Source organism: Magallana gigas, chromosome 5 (genome assembly GCF_963853765.1).
Source record: "Magallana gigas chromosome 5, xbMagGiga1.1, whole genome shotgun sequence".
NCBI lineage: Eukaryota > Metazoa > Mollusca > Bivalvia > Ostreida > Ostreidae > Magallana > Magallana gigas.
In genome coordinates this window covers 35,580,514-35,598,704 of record NC_088857.1, presented here as the reverse complement: position 1 = coordinate 35,598,704, position 18,191 = coordinate 35,580,514, and the positions used below count along the sequence as shown (strand labels likewise).

The window sequence follows — 18,191 nt, the reverse complement described above, 5'->3', positions numbered from 1 at the left end:
CAAACTTGGAAGATGGGGAACAGTGTGTGATACCAATTTTAACCATAATCTCTCTGTTGTGGTGTGTCGATCATTGGGCTTGCCTTGGTAATGTTGTTTGCTACAAGAGTGGTACTCGTAATCTATTAATGTTGATTTATTATTTACAGAAAGAAATTGATTGATATCTAAAACCATTTTTTCATTTTTTTTTTTTCATTATATTTCATTGTTTGGGTGTGATATTATCAATTACAAAAACAGGTCAGCATTCTTCACAATCAAAATAATCATTTATGATGATATTATATACAAGAATGTGTTTTAAATTATTCAGGGCAACATCAGAAGCCTATGGCGGTGCTGTATTTGGTCGAGGATCAGGTACAATCTGGTTAGACACTGTTAACTGCATTGGATCTGAGTCTAAAATTGACGAGTGTAGTCACAGTACCTGGGGATCTAACAACTGTAACCATAGAGATGATATATCCATCAACTGCTTGCCCAATAGGTCCAATGGTAAATTTGTTTTGATCATTAAGTGCCTGTTTATAAGCATTTTCGATTGAAAAATATGTTCTCTAAGATGTTTAATTATAAGACTGAGAATGTCATATAAAGATGATCATCTTAAAAAATTGGTCTTTTTTATTACCTGTCTAAAGATACTACTGTCCGACTTGTTGGAGGAACGACTGAATATGAAGGTCGATTAGAGGTTTACAAATCGGGAAAATGGGGAACAGTGTGTGATGATGGTTTAAATGATCAACTATCTGTTGTGGTGTGTCGATCATTAGGCTTACCTTGGTAAGACTTTTCATTATGGAAGTGGTCATACAAACCACTTTATAGAAACAAAAATTTACAAAGTACTATAAAGAAATACATCAAAAATGCTCCATGGTTAATATGATTTTTCACAACAATGTGTATATTTTTTGTTTTTAACAAATATGATAAAATGGTTCAACTTTAAGTTTATCAGTTGACAATGTTAAGTTCAGGTGATTACTCTCATCATTCAGGAATGCATCAAAAGCCTATGGCGGTGCTGCATATGGACAGGGATCTGGTCCTATCTGGTTGGACAACGTCAAATGTATGGGATCTGAGACAGGCATAGAGAAGTGTAGTCAGAATCCCTGGGGATCTCATAACTGTAACCATAGAGAGGATGTCTCCATCAGCTGTTTCTCGTCAACAGGTAAGGACGTTTTTCCCTTTTTAAGCAATTCACCGAAAACATAGCAGGTTTATAAGGACATATTATGTAGGCGTAAAATGTTTTCATCTAACGAAGTTATTCATATTATCTAAAATTTAAAAACATGTACATATGAGCTGAGTAGTTGTTCTCTATGCAGGTATTGTAAGGGATAATTGTCGGCATATTATCACTGGGCAAAAGGTTTCTATTTTACCCTTGTTATATTTTATTTGAATTAGGATCAAGTTTTAATCAGTCAGATTTAGTAACAATATCATTATAAGGCTGTCAATCTTAATGATGACAAAGAAGAAAGCAACAGTTTTTAAGTTCTAATGAAAGAGATATCAAAAGTTTCTAATGAAGAAACCAATATGAAACGACCCTACATTAAGAATTGATACCAAGCACATACTCTAGAATATAAAAGGGCTGGATACTATTGGTCATTTTAGACTGTTTTGATTTTCTTTAAATATGAGCTCCATATAAAGATAGGGAAAATAGAGAAATGTAAAAGGTGTATCATATTGATTATTTCTTTTATAATTAATGCTTGAACGATTAATATTTTAAGATTTGAGGAAGATCTTGTGGTTAATTTGTTGACCACCCAGCCTCCTCAACCCCTAATAGGTGTTGTGTCAGTGTCAGACTTTTGCTCATTAATGGTTCTCAAAAGTAGTCTCAGTTTTGCTTGATATCTTTTGTTTTCAATTTGAACATTGAGGATGAATTTGCAGTCCTATCTTAAAATCCCTACAATATCTAATACAGTACACAATAACAGAAGAAAATACTTTGGGTTCATTTTTGATTGGGTTCATTTCTATATTGACGTTAACTTGATAAATGTTATTATCAATGGCATGCCGAGGCGACAACTTAGAATATTGTCAATTTGGATTTGTTTCTTTTACTTTTCTTTATCTATGACACTGATAAATTTTACTGATTAAACATTAATGTACTAGCGTGACTAAGTGTCTTTAATATTATTGATAATGACAAGATATAAAGTATCAGACATTTATAAACTGAACGTTTCGAGAAGAACAATAAAATAGTGTAGGTTTCATCTGATAAAATGGTAGTTTTCTGTTAACCTTAAAATACAATGTTAACTTTTTTCTTGTATTGTAGACATTGCTGTCAGACTTGTTGGAGGGACGAGTGAAAATGAAGGTCGATTAGAAGTGAACAGGTTGGGGATTTGGGGAACAGTGTGTGATGATAATTCGAACGATAAACTGGCAGTTGTGGTGTGTCGATCGTTAGGCTTGCCTTGGTAATCTTTATTGTTGCTGTAGTAGAGTTCAGTTTAAAACTTGAAATTTATAACACATTATAAACAAGTTTTTTTTTATTATAAATAAGAAAAACAGATCAATATTTTTTTACCATCGGAACAAGTATTTATGATTTTGTCGGATTTTAAATTACCAGGGCAACATCTGAGGCATATGGCGATGCTGTACATGGTCAAGGATCAGGTACAATCTGGTTAGACAATGTAAACTGCATAGGATCTGAGTCAAACATTGCAGAGTGTAGTCACAATCCCTGGGGGTCTAACAACTGTAATCATGGTGATGATGTATCCATCAACTGCTTGCCCAATGGTAATTTTTTCTAATCTTTTAATGAATCATCGAACCTGTGTATTAGCATTTTCAGGTTAAAAAAGGTATACTCTAAGATGTTTAATTATAAGACATGGAAAATGTTGTCATATAAGAATGATCATCTTAGAAACTATTCCTTTTTATTTCCTGTCTCAAGCTACTTTTGTCCGACTTGTTGGAGGTACGACTGAATATGAAGGTCGATTGGAAGTTTACAAACTGGGAAGATGGGGAACAGTGTGTGATAATGGTTTAAATGATACACTATCTGTTGTGGTGTGTCGATCTTTAGGCTTGCCTTGGTAATCTTCATTGTTGCTGAAGTAGATTTCAGTTTAAAACTTGAAATTTATAGCACATTATAAACAAGTTTTTTTTTTATTATAAATAAGAATAACAGATCAATATTTTTTTACCATTGGAACAAGTATTTATGATTTTGTCGGATTTTAAATTACCAGGGCAACATCTGAGGCATATGGCGGTGCTGTACATGGTCAAGGATCAGGTACAATATGGTTAGACAAAGTAAACTGCATAGGATCTGAGTCAAACATTGCAGAGTGTAGTCACAGTCTCTGGGGGTCTAGCAATTGTAACCATGGTGATGATGTATCCATCAACTGCTTGCCCAATGGTAATTTCTTTTAATCATTTAATGCATCATCGAACCTGTGTATAACAATTTTTCGGTTAAAAAAGGTATACTCGAAGATGTTTAATTATAAGACATGGAAAATGTTGTCATATAAGAATGATCATCTTAGAAACTATTCTTTTTTATTTTCTGTCTCAAGCTACTTTTGTCCGACTTGTTGGAGGTACGACTGAATATGAAGGTCGATTGGAAGTTTACAAACTGGGAAGATGGGGAACAGTGTGTGATAATGGTTTAAATGATACACTATCTGTTGTGGTGTGTCGATCATTAGGCTTACCTTCGTAAGACTTTTCATTATGGAAGTGGTCATACGAACCACTTAATGGAAACAAAAATTTACAAAGTACTATAAAGAAATACATCAAAAATGCTCCATGGTTAATATGATTTTTCACAACAACGTGTATATTTTTTGTTTTTAACAAATATGATAAAATGGTTTAACTCTAAGTTTATCAGTTGACAATGTTAAGTTCAGGTGATTTCTCTCATCATTCAGGAATGCATCAAAAGCCTATGGCGGTGCTGCATATGGACAGGGATCTGGTCCTATCTGGTTGGACAACGTCAAATGTATGGGATCTGAGACAGGCATAGAGAAGTGTAGTCACAATCCCTGGGGATCTCATAACTGTAACCATAGAAAGGATGTCTCCATCAGCTGTTTCTCGTCAACAGGTAAGGACGTTTTTTTCCCTTTTTAAGCAATTTACCGAAAACATAGCAGGTTTTTAAGGACATATTATGTAGGCGTAAAATGTTTTCATCTTACGAAGTTATTCATATTATCTAAAATTTAAATACATATGAGATGAGTACTTATTCTCTATGCAGGTATTGTAAGGAAAAATTGTCGGCATATCATCATTGGGCAAAAGGTTTCTATTTGACCCTTGTTATTTCCTATTTGAATTAGGATCAAGTTTTAATCAGTCAGATTTAGTAACAATATAATTATAAGGCTGTCAATCTTAATGATGACAAAGAAGAAAGCAACAATTCTTAAGTTCTGATCATAAAAATATCAAAAGTTTCTAATGAAGAAACAATATGAAACGACCCTACATTAAAAACTGTTACCAAGAACATACTCTAGAATATAAAAGGGCTGGATAGTATTGGCCATTTTTAGACTGTTTTGATTTTCTTTAAAGATGATCTCCATATAAAGATAGGGAAAATAGAGAAATGTAAAAGGTGTATCATATTGATTATTTCTTTTATAATTAATGCTTGAACGATTAATATTTTAAGATTTGAGGAAGATCTTGTGGTTTATTTGTTGACCACCCAGCCTCCTCAACCCCTAATAGGTGCTGTGTCAGTGTCAGACTTTTGCTCATTAATGGTTCTCAAAAGTAGCCTCAGTTGTGCTTGATATCTTTTGTTTTCAATTTGAACATTGAAGATGAATTTGTTGTCCTATCTTAAAATCCCTATGATATCTAATACAATACACAATAACAGAAGAAAAGACGGTAATCTCATTATTGAAGGTATCGCTAAGTGTTGAAGACATTTGTTCTACATTGACGTTAACTTGTTAAATGTTATTATCAATGGCATGTCGAGGCGGCAACTTAGAATATTGTCAATTTGGATTTGTTTCTTTTACATTTCTTTATCTATGACACTGATAAATTTTACTGATTAAACATTAATGTATTAGCATGACTAAGTGTCTTTAATATTATTGATACTGACAAGATTATCAGACATTTATAAACTGAACGTTTCGAGAAGAACAATTAAATAGTGTAGGTTTCATTCTGATAAAGTAAAAGTTTTCTTGTTAATCTTGAAATACAATGTTAACTTTTGTCTTGTATTGTAGACATTGCTGTCAGACTTGTTGGAGGGACGAGTGAAAATGAAGGTCGTTTAGAAGTGAACAGGTTGGGGATTTGGGGAACAGTGTGTGATGATAATTCGAACGATAAACTGGCAGTTGTGGTGTGTCGATCGTTAGGCTTGCCTTGGTAATCTTCATTGTTGCTGTAGTAGAATTCAGTTTAAAACTTGAAATTTATAACAAGTTATAAACAAGTATTACTAATGCCATGTGACCTATAAAAAGACTTGTTTGATATCTTAAAACTATTTAGTTTTATTTATCATTATTTCAATTCTGAAGTTTTTTTATTAGTAGTAAAAAAAATAGATCACTTAATTGTTTTACCGTCGGAACAAGTATTTATGATTTTGTCGGATTTTAAATTACCAGGGCAACATCTGAGGCATATGGCGGTGCTGTACATGGTCAAGGATCAGGTACAATATGGTTAGACAAAGTAAACTGCATAGGATCTGAGTCAAACATTGCAGAGTGTAGTCACAGTCCCTGGGGGTCTAACAACTGTAACCATGGTGATGATGTATCCATCAACTGCTTGCCCAATGGTAATTTTTTTAAATCATTTAATGCATCATCGAACCTGTGTATAAGCATTTTCAGGTAAAAAAAAAAAAAAGGTTTATTTAAGATGCTTACTTATAAGACATGGAAAATGTTTTCATATAAGAATGATCATCTTAAAAACTGTTCTTTTTTATTTCCTGTCTCAAGCTACTTTTGTCCGACTTGTTGGAGGAACGACTGAATATGAAGGTCGATTAGAAATTTACAAACTTGGAAGATGGGGAACAGTGTGTGATACTAATTTTAACCATAACCTCTCTGTTGTGGTGTGTCGATCATTGGGCTTGCCTTGGTAATGTTGTTTGCAACAAGAGTGGTACTCGTAATCTATTAATGTTGATTTATTATTTACAGAAAGAAATTGATTGATATTTAAAACCATTTTTTCATTTTTTTTTTTCATTACATTTCATTGTTTGGGTGTGATATTATCAATTACAAAAACAGGTCAGCATTCTTCACAAACAAAACAATCATTTATGATGATGTTGTAAACAAGAATGTGTTTTAAATTATTCAGGGCAACATCAGAAGCCTATGGCGGTGCTGTATTTGGTCGAGGATCAGGTACAACCTGGTTAGACAATGTTAACTGCATTGGATCTGAGTCTAAAATTGACGAGTGTAGTCACAGTCCCTGGGGATCTAACAACTGTAACCATAGAGATGATATATCCATCAACTGCTTGCCCAATAGGTCCAATGGTAAATTTGTTTTGATCATTTAGTGCCTGTTTATAAGCATTTTCGATTGAAAAATATGTTATCTAAGATGTTTAATTATAAGACTGAGAATGTCATATAAAGATGATCATCTTAAAAAATTGGTCTTTTTTATTACCTGTCTAAAGATACTACTGTCCGACTTGTTGGAGGAACAACTGAATATGAAGGTCGATTAGAGGTTTACAAATCGGGAAAATGGGGAACAGTGTGTGATGATGGTTTAAATGATCAACTATCTGTTGTGGTGTGTCGATCATTAGGCTTACCTTGGTAAGACTTTTCATTATGGAAGTGGTCATACAAACCACTTTATGGAAACAAAAATTTACAAAGTACTATAAAGAAATACATCAAAAATGCTCCATGGTTAATATGATTTTTCACAACAACGTGTATATTTTTTTGTTTTTAACAATGTGATAAAATGGTTTAACTCTAAGTTTATCAGTTGACAATGTTAAGTTCAGGTGATTTCTCTCATCATTCAGGAATGCATCAAAAGCCTATGGCGGTGCTGCATATGGACAAGGATCTGGTCCTATCTGGTTGGACAACGTCAAATGTATGGGATCTGAGACAGGCATAGAGAAGTGTAGTCACAATCCCTGGGGATCTCATAACTGTAACCATAGAAAGGATGTCTCCATCAGCTGTTTCTCGTCAACAGGTAAGGACGTTTTTTTCCCTTTTTAAGCAATTTACCGAAAACATAGCAGGTTTTTAAGGACATATTATGTAGGCGTAAAATGTTTTCATCTAACGAAGTTATTCATATTATCTAAAATTTAAATACATATGAGATGAGTACTTATTCTCTATGCAGGTATTGTAAGGAAAAATTGTCGGCATATCATCATTGGGCAAAAGGTTTCTATTTGACCCTCGTTATTTCCTATTTGAATTAGGATCAAGTTTTAATCAGTCAGATTTAGTAACAATATAATTATAAGGCTGTCAATCTTAATGATGACAAAGAAGAAAGCAACAATTCTTAAGTTCTGATCATAAAAATATCAAAAGTTTCTAATGAAGAAACAATATGAAACGACCCTACATTAAAAACTGTTACCAAGAACATACTCTAGAATATAAAAGGGCTGGATAGTATTGGCCATTTTTAGACTGTTTTGATTTTCTTTAAAGATGATCTCCATATAAAGATAGGGAAAATAGAGAAATGTAAAAGGTGTATCATATTGATTATTTCTTTTATAATTAATGCTTGAACGATTAATATTTTAAGATTTGAGGAAGATCTTGTGGTTAATTTGTTGACCACCCAGCCTCCTCAACCCCTAATAGGTGCTGTGTCAGTGTCAGACTTTTGCTCATTAATGGTTCTCAAAAGTAGCCTCAGTTGTGCTTGATATCTTTTGTTTTCAATTTGAACATTGAAGATGAATTTGTTGTCCTATCTTAAAATCCCTATGATATCTAATACAATACACAATAACAAAAGAAAAGACGGTAATCTCATTATTGAAGGTATCGCTAAGTGTTGAAGACATTTGTTCTACATTGACGTTAACTTGTTAAATGTTATTATCAATGGCATGTCGAGGCGGCAACTTAGAATATTGTCAATTTGGATTTGTTTCTTTTACATTTCTTTATCTATGACACTGATAAATTTTACTGATTAAACATTAATGTATTAGCATGACTAAGTGTCTTTAATATTATTGATACTGACAAGATTATCAGACATTTATAAACTGAACGTTTCGAGAAGAACAATAAAATAGTGTAGGTTTCATTCTGATAAAGTAAAAGTTTTCTTGTTAATCTTGAAATACAATGTTAACTTTTTTCTTGTATTGTAGACATTGCTGTCAGACTTGTTGGAGGGACGAGTGAAAATGAAGGTCGTTTAGAAGTGAACAGGTTGGGGATTTGGGGAACAGTGTGTGATGATAATTCGAACGATAAACTGGCAGTTGTGGTGTGTCGATCGTTAGGCTTGCCTTGGTAATCTTCATTGTTGCTGTAGTAGAATTCAGTTTAAAACTTGAAATTTATAACAAGTTATAAACAAGTATTACTAATGCCATGTGACCTATAAAAAGACTTGTTTGATATCTTAAAACTATTTAGTTTTATTTATCATTATTTCAATTCTGAAGTTTTTTTATTAGTAGTAAAAAAAATAGATCACTTAATTGTTTTACCGTCGGAACAAGTATTTATGATTTTGTCGGATTTTAAATTACCAGGGCAACATCTGAGGCATATGGCGGTGCTGTACATGGTCAAGGATCAGGTACAATATGGTTAGACAAAGTAAACTGCATAGGATCTGAGTCAAACATTGCAGAGTGTAGTCACAGTCCCTGGGGGTCTAACAACTGTAACCATGGTGATGATGTATCCATCAACTGCTTGCCCAATGGTAATTTTTTTAAATCATTTAATGCATCATCGAACCTGTGTATAAGCATTTTCAGGTAAAAAAAAAAAAAAAGGTTTATTTAAGATGCTTACTTATAAGACATGGAAAATGTTTTCATATAAGAATGATCATCTTAAAAACTGTTCTTTTTTATTTCCTGTCTCAAGCTACTTTTGTCCGACTTGTTGGAGGAACGACTGAATATGAAGGTCGATTAGAAATTTACAAACTTGGAAGATGGGGAACAGTGTGTGATACTAATTTTAACCATAACCTCTCTGTTGTGGTGTGTCGATCATTGGGCTTGCCTTGGTAATGTTGTTTGCAACAAGAGTGGTACTCGTAATCTATTAATGTTGATTTATTATATACAGAAAGAAATTGATTGATATTTAAAACCATTTTTTCATTTTTTTTTTTTCATTACATTTCATTGTTTGGGTGTGATATTATCAATTACAAAAACAGGTCAGCATTCTTCACAAACAAAACAATCATTTATGATGATGTTGTAAACAAGAATGTGTTTTAAATTATTCAGGGCAACATCAGAAGCCTATGGCGGTGCTGTATTTGGTCGAGGATCAGGTACAACCTGGTTAGACAATGTTAACTGCATTGGATCTGAGTCTAAAATTGACGAGTGTAGTCACAGTCCCTGGGGATCTAACAACTGTAACCATAGAGATGATATATCCATCAACTGCTTGCCCAATAGGTCCAATGGTAAATTTGTTTTGATCATTTAGTGCCTGTTTATAAGCATTTTCGATTGAAAAATATGTTATCTAAGATGTTTAATTATAAGACTGAGAATGTCATATAAAGATGATCATCTTAAAAAATTGGTCTTTTTTATTACCTGTCTAAAGATACTACTGTCCGACTTGTTGGAGGAACAACTGAATATGAAGGTCGATTAGAGGTTTACAAATCGGGAAAATGGGGAACAGTGTGTGATGATGGTTTAAATGATCAACTATCTGTTGTGGTGTGTCGATCATTAGGCTTACCTTGGTAAGACTTTTCATTATGGAAGTGGTCATACAAACCACTTTATGGAAACAAAAATTTACAAAGTACTATAAAGAAATACATCAAAAATGCTCCATGGTTAATATGATTTTTCACAACAACGTGTATATTTTTTGTTTTTAACAAATATGATAAAATGGTCCAACTTTAAGTTTATCAGTTGACAATGTTAAGTTCAGGTGATTACTCTCATCATTCAGGAATGCATCAAAAGCCTATGGCAGTGCTGCATATGGACAGGGATCTGGTCCTATCTGGTTGGACAACGTCAAATGTATGGGATCTGAGACAGGCATAGAGAAGTGTAGTCACAATCCCTGGGGATCTCATAACTGTAACCATAGAGAGGATGTCTCCATCAGCTGTTTCTCGTCAACAGGTAAGGACGTTTTTCCCTTTTTAAGCAATTCACCGAAAACATAGCAGGTTTATAAGGACATATTATGTAGGCGTAAAATGTTTTCATCTAACGAAGTTATTCATATTATCTTAAATTTAAAAACATGTACATATGAGCTGAGTAGTTGTTCTCTATGCAGGTATTGTAAGGGATAATTGTCGGCATATTATCACTGGGCAAAAGGTTTCTATTTTACCCTTGTTATATTTTATTTGAATTAGGATCAAGTTTTAATCAGTCAGATTTAGTAACAATATCATTATAAGGCTGTCAATTTTAATGATGACAAAGAAGAAAGCAACAGTTGTTAAGTTCTAATGAAAGAGATATCAAAAGTTTCTAATGAAGAAACCAATATGAAACGACCCTACATTAAGAATTGATACCAAGCACATACTCTAGAATATAAAAGGGCTGGATACTATTGGTCATTTTAGACTGTTTTGATTTTCTTTAAATATGAGCTCCATATAAAGATAGGGAAAATAGAGAAATGTAAAAGGTGTATCATATTGATTATTTCTTTTATAATTAATGCTTGAACTATTAATATTTTAAGATTTTAGGAAGATCTTGTGGTTAATTTGTTGACCACCCAGCCTCCTCAACCCCTAATAGGTGTTGTGTCAGTGTCAGACTTTTGCTCATTAATGGTTCTCAAAAGTAGTCTCAGTTTTGCTTGATATCTTTTGTTTTCAATTTGAACATTGAGGATGAATTTGCAGTCCTATCTTAAAATCCCTACAATATCTAATACAGTACACAATAACAGAAGAAAATACTTTGGGTTCATTTTTGATTGGGTTCATTTCTATATTGACGTTAACTTGATAAATGTTATTATCAATGGCATGCCGAGGCGACAACTTAGAATATTGTCAATTTGGATTTGTTTCTTTTACTTTTCTTTATCTATGACACTGATAAATTTTACTGATTAAACATTAATGTACTAGCGTGACTAAGTGTCTTTAATATTATTGATAATGACAAGATATAAAGTATCAGACATTTATAAACTGAACGTTTCGAGAAGAACAATAAAATAGTGTAGGTTTCATCTGATAAAATGGTAGTTTTCTGTTAACCTTAAAATACAATGTTAACTTTTTTCTTGTATTGTAGACATTGCTGTCAGACTTGTTGGAGGGACGAGTGAAAATGAAGGTCGATTAGAAGTGAACAGGTTGGGGATTTGGGGAACAGTGTGTGATGATAATTCGAACGATAAACTGGCAGTTGTGGTGTGTCGATCGTTAGGCTTGCCTTGGTAATCTTTATTGTTGCTGTAGTAGAGTTCAGTTTAAAACTTGAAATTTATAACACATTATAAACAAGTTTTTTTTATTATAAATAAGAAAAACAGATCAATATTTTTTTACCATCGGAACAAGTATTTATGATTTTGTCGGATTTTAAATTACCAGGGCAACATCTGAGGCATATGGCGATGCTGTACATGGTCAAGGATCAGGTACAATCTGGTTAGACAATGTAAACTGCATAGGATCTGAGTCAAACATTGCAGAGTGTAGTCACAGTCCCTGGGGGTCTAACAACTGTAATCATGGTGATGATGTATCCATCAACTGCTTGCCCAATGGTAATTTTTTCTAATCTTTTAATGAATCATCGAACCTGTGTATAAGCATTTTCAGGTTAAAAAAGGTATACTCTAAGATGTTTAATTATAAGACATGGAAAATGTTGTCATATAAGAATGATCATCTTAGAAACTATTCTTTTTTATTTTCTGTCTCAAGCTACTTTTGTCCGACTTGTTGGAGGTACGACTGAATATGAAGGTCGATTGGAAGTTTACAAACTGGGAAGATGGGGAACAGTGTGTGATAATGGTTTAAATGATACACTATCTGTTGTGGTGTGTCGATCTTTAGGCTTGCCTTGGTAATCTTCATTGTTGCTGAAGTAGATTTCAGTTTAAAACTTGAAATTTATAGCACATTATAAACAAGTTTTTTTTTATTATAAATAAGAATAACAGATCAATATTTTTTTACCATTGGAACAAGTATTTATGATTTTGTCTGATTTTAAATTACCAGGGCAACATCTGAGGCATATGGCGATGCTGTACATGGTCAAGGATCAGGTACAATATGGTTAGACAAAGTAAACTGCATAGGATCTGAGTCAAACATTGCAGAGTGTAGTCACAGTCTCTGGGGGTCTAGCAATTGTAACCATGGTGATGATGTATCCATCAACTGCTTGCCCAATGGTAATTTCTTTTAATCATTTAATGCATCATCGAACCTGTGTATAACAATTTTTCGGTTAAAAAAGGTATACTCGAAGATGTTTAATTATAAGACATGGAAAATGTTGTCATATAAGAATGATCATCTTAGAAACTATTCCTTTTTATTTCCTGTCTCAAGATACTTTTGTCCGACTTGTTGGAGGAACGACTGAATATGAAGGTCGATTAGAAGTTTTCAAACTGGGAAGATGGGGAACAGTGTGTGATAATGGTTTAAATGATCAACTATCTGTTGTGGTGTGTCGATCTTTAGGCTTACCTTGGTAAGACTTTTCATTATGGAAGTGGTCATACGAACCACTTAATGGAAACAAAAATTTACAAAGTACTATAAAGAAATACATCAAAAATGCTCCATGGTTAATATGATTTTTCACAACAACGTGTATATTTTTTTGTTTTTAACAATGTGATAAAATGGTTTAACTCTAAGTTTATCAGTTGACAATGTTAAGTTCAGGTGATTTCTCTCATCATTCAGGAATGCATCAAAAGCCTATGGCGGTGCTGCATATGGACAAGGATCTGGTCCTATCTGGTTGGACAACGTCAAATGTATGGGATCTGAGACAGGCATAGAGAAGTGTAGTCACAATCCCTGGGGATCTCATAACTGTAACCATAGAAAGGATGTCTCCATCAGCTGTTTCTCGTCAACAGGTAAGGACGTTTTTTTCCCTTTTTAAGCAATTTACCGAAAACATAGCAGGTTTTTAAGGACATATTATGTAGGCGTAAAATGTTTTCATCTAACGAAGTTATTCATATTATCTAAAATTTAAATACATATGAGATGAGTACTTATTCTCTATGCAGGTATTGTAAGGAAAAATTGTCGGCATATCATCATTGGGCAAAAGGTTTCTATTTGACCCTCGTTATTTCCTATTTGAATTAGGATCAAGTTTTAATCAGTCCGATTTAGTAACAATATAATTATAAGGCTGTCAATCTTAATGATGACAAAGAAGAAAGCAACAATTCTTAAGTTCTGATCATAAAAATATCAAAAGTTTCTAATGAAGAAACAATATGAAACGACCCTACATTAAAAACTGTTACCAAGAACATACTCTAGAATATAAAAGGGCTGGATAGTATTGGCCATTTTTAGACTGTTTTGATTTTCTTTAAAGATGATCTCCATATAAAGATAGGGAAAATAGAGAAATGTAAAAGGTGTATCATATTGATTATTTCTTTTATAATTAATGCTTGAACGATTAATATTTTAAGATTTGAGGAAGATCTTGTGGTTAATTTGTTGACCACCCAGCCTCCTCAACCCCTAATAGGTGCTGTGTCAGTGTCAGACTTTTGCTCATTAATGGTTCTCAAAAGTAGCCTCAGTTGTGCTTGATATCTTTTGTTTTCAATTTGAACATTGAAGATGAATTTGTTGTCCTATCTTAAAATCCCTATGATATCTAATACAATACACAATAACAAAAGAAAAGACGGTAATCTCATTATTGAAGGTATCGCTAAGTGTTGAAGACATTTGTTCTACATTGACGTTAACTTGTTAAATGTTATTATCAATGGCATGTCGAGGCGGCAACTTAGAATATTGTCAATTTGGATTTGTTTCTTTTACATTTCTTTATCTATGACACTGATAAATTTTACTGATTAAACATTAATGTATTAGCATGACTAAGTGTCTTTAATATTATTGATACTGACAAGATTATCAGACATTTATAAACTGAACGTTTCGAGAAGAACAATAAAATAGTGTAGGTTTCATTCTGATAAAGTAAAAGTTTTCTTGTTAATCTTGAAATACAATGTTAACTTTTTTCTTGTATTGTAGACATTGCTGTCAGACTTGTTGGAGGGACGAGTGAAAATGAAGGTCGTTTAGAAGTGAACAGGTTGGGGATTTGGGGAACAGTGTGTGATGATAATTCGAACGATAAACTGGCAGTTGTGGTGTGTCGATCGTTAGGCTTGCCTTGGTAATCTTCATTGTTGCTGTAGTAGAATTCAGTTTAAAACTTGAAATTTATAACAAGTTATAAACAAGTATTACTAATGCCATGTGACCTATAAAAAGACTTGTTTGATATCTTAAAACTATTTAGTTTTATTTATCATTATTTCAATTCTGAAGTTTTTTTATTAGTAGTAAAAAAAATAGATCACTTAATTGTTTTACCGTCGGAACAAGTATTTATGATTTTGTCGGATTTTAAATTACCAGGGCAACATCTGAGGCATATGGCGGTGCTGTACATGGTCAAGGATCAGGTACAATATGGTTAGACAAAGTAAACTGCATAGGATCTGAGTCAAACATTGCAGAGTGTAGTCACAGTCCCTGGGGGTCTAACAACTGTAACCATGGTGATGATGTATCCATCAACTGCTTGCCCAATGGTAATTTTTTTAAATCATTTAATGCATCATCGAACCTGTGTATAAGCATTTTCAGGTAAAAAAAAAAAAGGTTTATTTAAGATGCTTACTTATAAGACATGGAAAATGTTTTCATATAAGAATGATCATCTTAAAAACTGTTCTTTTTTATTTCCTGTCTCAAGCTACTTTTGTCCGACTTGTTGGAGGAACGACTGAATATGAAGGTCGATTAGAAATTTACAAACTTGGAAGATGGGGAACAGTGTGTGATACTAATTTTAACCATAACCTCTCTGTTGTGGTGTGTCGATCATTGGGCTTGCCTTGGTAATGTTGTTTGCAACAAGAGTGGTACTCGTAATCTATTAATGTTGATTTATTATTTACAGAAAGAAATTGATTGATATTTAAAACCATTTTTTCATTTTTTTTTTTTTTCATTACATTTCATTGTTTGGGTGTGATATTATCAATTACAAAAACAGGTCAGCATTCTTCACAAACAAAACAATCATTTATGATGATGTTGTAAACAAGAATGTGTTTTAAATTATTCAGGGCAACATCAGAAGCCTATGGCGGTGCTGTATTTGGTCGAGGATCAGGTACAACCTGGTTAGACAATGTTAACTGCATTGGATCTGAGTCTAAAATTGACGAGTGTAGTCACAGTCCCTGGGGATCTAACAACTGTAACCATAGAGATGATATATCCATCAACTGCTTGCCCAATAGGTCCAATGGTAAATTTGTTTTGATCATTTAGTGCCTGTTTATAAGCATTTTCGATTGAAAAATATGTTATCTAAGATGTTTAATTATAAGACTGAGAATGTCATATAAAGATGATCATCTTAAAAAATTGGTCTTTTTTATTACCTGTCTAAAGATACTACTGTCCGACTTGTTGGAGGAACAACTGAATATGAAGGTCGATTAGAGGTTTACAAATCGGGAAAATGGGGAACAGTGTGTGATGATGGTTTAAATGATCAACTATCTGTTGTGGTGTGTCGATCATTAGGCTTACCTTGGTAAGACTTTTCATTATGGAAGTGGTCATACAAACCACTTTATGGAAACAAAAATTTACAAAGTACTATAAAGAAATACATCAAAAATGCTCCATGGTTAATATGATTTTTCACAACAACGTGTATATTTTTTGTTTTTAACAATGTGATAAAATGGTCCAACTTTAAGTTTATCAGTTGACAATGTTAAGTTCAGGTGATTACTCTCATCATTCAGGAATGCATCAAAAGCCTATGGCAGTGCTGCATATGGACAGGGATCTGGTCCTATCTGGTTGGACAACGTCAAATGTATGGGATCTGAGACAGGCATAGAGAAGTGTAGTCACAATCCCTGGGGATCTCATAACTGTAACCATAGAGAGGATGTCTCCATCAGCTGTTTCTCGTCAACAGGTAAGGACGTTTTTCCCTTTTTAAGCAATTCACCGAAAACATAGCAGGTTTATAAGGACATATTATGTAGGCGTAAAATGTTTTCATCTAACGAAGTTATTCATATTATCTAAAATTTAAAAACATGTACATATGAGCTGAGTAGTTGTTCTCTATGCAGGTATTGTAAGGGATAATTGTCGGCATATTATCACTGGGCAAAAGGTTTCTATTTTACCCTTGTTATATTTTATTTGAATTAGGATCAAGTTTTAATCAGTCAGATTTAGTAACAATATCATTATAAGGCTGTCAATTTTAATGATGACAAAGAAGAAAGCAACAGTTTTTAAGTTCTAATGAAAGAGATATCAAAAGTTTCTAATGAAGAAACCAATATGAAACGACCCTACATTAAGAATTGATACCAAGCACATACTCTAGAATATAAAAGGGCTGGATACTATTGGTCATTTTAGACTGTTTTGATTTTCTTTAAATATGAGCTCCATATAAAGATAGGGAAAATAGAGAAATGTAAAAGGTGTATCATATTGATTATTTCTTTTATAATTAATGCTTGAACTATTAATATTTTAAGATTTGAGGAAGATCTTGTGGTTAATTTGTTGACCACCCAGCCTCCTCAACCCCTAATAGGTGTTGTGTCAGTGTCAGACTTTTGCTCATTAATGGTTCTCAAAAGTAGTCTCAGTTTTGCTTGATATCTTTTGTTTTCAATTTGAACATTGAGGATGAATTTGCAGTCCTATCTTAAAATCCCTACAATATCTAATACAGTACACAATAACAGAAGAAAATACTTTGGGTTCATTTTTGATTGGGTTCATTTCTATATTGACGTTAACTTGATAAATGTTATTATCAATGGCATGCCGAGGCGACAACTTAGAATATTGTCAATTTGGATTTGTTTCTTTTACTTTTCTTTATCTATGACACTGATAAATTTTACTGATTAAACATTAATGTACTAGCGTGACTAAGTGTCTTTAATATTATTTATAATGACAAGATATAAAGTATCAGACATTTATAAACTGAACGTTTCGAGAAGAACAATAAAATAGTGTAGGTTTCATCTGATAAAATGGTAGTTTTCTGTTAACCTTAAAATACAATGTTAACTTTTTTCTTGTATTGTAGACATTGCTGTCAGACTTGTTGGAGGGACGAGTGAAAATGAAGGTCGATTAGAAGTGAACAGGTTGGGGATTTGGGGAACAGTGTGTGATGATAATTCGAACGATAAACTGGCAGTTGTGGTGTGTCGATCGTTAGGCTTGCCTTGGTAATCTTTATTGTTGCTGTAGTAGAGTTCAGTTTAAAACTTGAAATTTATAACACATTATAAACAAGTTTTTTTTATTATAAATAAGAAAAACAGATCAATATTTTTTTTACCATCGGAACAAGTATTTATGATTTTGTCGGATTTTAAATTACCAGGGCAACATCTGAGGCATATGGCGATGCTGTACATGGTCAAGGATCAGGTACAATCTGGTTAGACAATGTAAACTGCATAGGATCTGAGTCAAACATTGCAGAGTGTAGTCACAGTCCCTGGGGGTCTAACAACTGTAATCATGGTGATGATGTATCCATCAACTGCTTGCCCAATGGTAATTTTTTCTAATCTTTTAATGAATCATCGAACCTGTGT

General features: G+C 33.1%; 3 protein-coding genes across 3 annotated transcripts; all 3 read left to right on the top strand.

Annotated features, from left to right (window-relative positions):
• Positions 1–281: 281 nt before the first annotated feature.
• LOC136275617 (neurotrypsin-like) lies at positions 282–2,828 on the top strand. The gene is made up of 5 exons (XM_066085219.1): positions 282–501; positions 648–792; positions 1,011–1,189; positions 2,336–2,480; positions 2,639–2,828. Exons 1-5 carry the CDS (start codon positions 297–299, stop codon positions 2,826–2,828), a joined length of 864 nt encoding a protein of 287 aa, XP_065941291.1. The 5' UTR covers positions 282–296.
• A 590-nt stretch (positions 2,829–3,418) lies between these two features.
• LOC105325278 (deleted in malignant brain tumors 1 protein) lies at positions 3,419–12,575 on the top strand. Its single transcript, XM_066085218.1, has 18 exons — positions 3,419–3,454; positions 3,615–3,694; positions 3,978–4,156; positions 5,313–5,457; positions 5,703–5,878; positions 6,045–6,189; positions 6,418–6,602; positions 6,749–6,893; positions 7,112–7,290; positions 8,447–8,591; positions 8,837–9,012; positions 9,180–9,324; positions 9,554–9,738; positions 9,885–10,029; positions 10,248–10,426; positions 11,573–11,717; positions 11,875–12,050; positions 12,514–12,575. The coding sequence occupies exons 1-18, from the start codon at positions 3,419–3,421 to the stop codon at positions 12,573–12,575; spliced, it is 2,628 nt and encodes an 875-aa protein (XP_065941290.1).
• Positions 12,576–12,806: 231 nt separating this feature from the next.
• Positions 12,807–18,164, top strand: LOC136275616 (deleted in malignant brain tumors 1 protein-like). The gene is made up of 10 exons (XM_066085217.1): positions 12,807–12,994; positions 13,213–13,391; positions 14,548–14,692; positions 14,938–15,113; positions 15,278–15,422; positions 15,654–15,838; positions 15,985–16,129; positions 16,347–16,525; positions 17,672–17,816; positions 17,975–18,164. The coding sequence occupies exons 1-10, from the start codon at positions 12,807–12,809 to the stop codon at positions 18,162–18,164; spliced, it is 1,677 nt and encodes a 558-aa protein (XP_065941289.1).
• Positions 18,165–18,191: the final 27 nt, after the last annotated feature.

Excerpts from the sequence above, each read along its gene's own strand:
- LOC136275617 (XM_066085219.1), top strand. The coding sequence starts at position 297 with ATGTGTTTTAAATTATTCAGGGCAACATCAGAAGCCTATGGCGGTGCT. Across the intron at positions 502-647 it reads CTTGCCCAATAGGTCCAATG|ATACTACTGTCCGACTTGTT; the intron begins GTAAATTTGTTT and ends ACCTGTCTAAAG. Across the intron at positions 2,481-2,638 it reads CGATCGTTAGGCTTGCCTTG|GGCAACATCTGAGGCATATG; the intron begins GTAATCTTTATT and ends TTAAATTACCAG.
- LOC136275616 (XM_066085217.1), top strand. The coding sequence starts at position 12,807 with ATGATCATCTTAGAAACTATTCCTTTTTATTTCCTGTCTCAAGATACT. Across the intron at positions 12,995-13,212 it reads CGATCTTTAGGCTTACCTTG|GAATGCATCAAAAGCCTATG; the intron begins GTAAGACTTTTC and ends CTCATCATTCAG. Across the intron at positions 16,130-16,346 it reads CGATCATTAGGCTTACCTTG|GAATGCATCAAAAGCCTATG; the intron begins GTAAGACTTTTC and ends CTCATCATTCAG.
- LOC105325278 (XM_066085218.1), top strand. The coding sequence starts at position 3,419 with ATGGTGATGATGTATCCATCAACTGCTTGCCCAATG. Across the intron at positions 9,013-9,179 it reads CATCAACTGCTTGCCCAATG|CTACTTTTGTCCGACTTGTT; the intron begins GTAATTTTTTTA and ends TCCTGTCTCAAG. Across the intron at positions 9,325-9,553 it reads CGATCATTGGGCTTGCCTTG|GGCAACATCAGAAGCCTATG; the intron begins GTAATGTTGTTT and ends TAAATTATTCAG.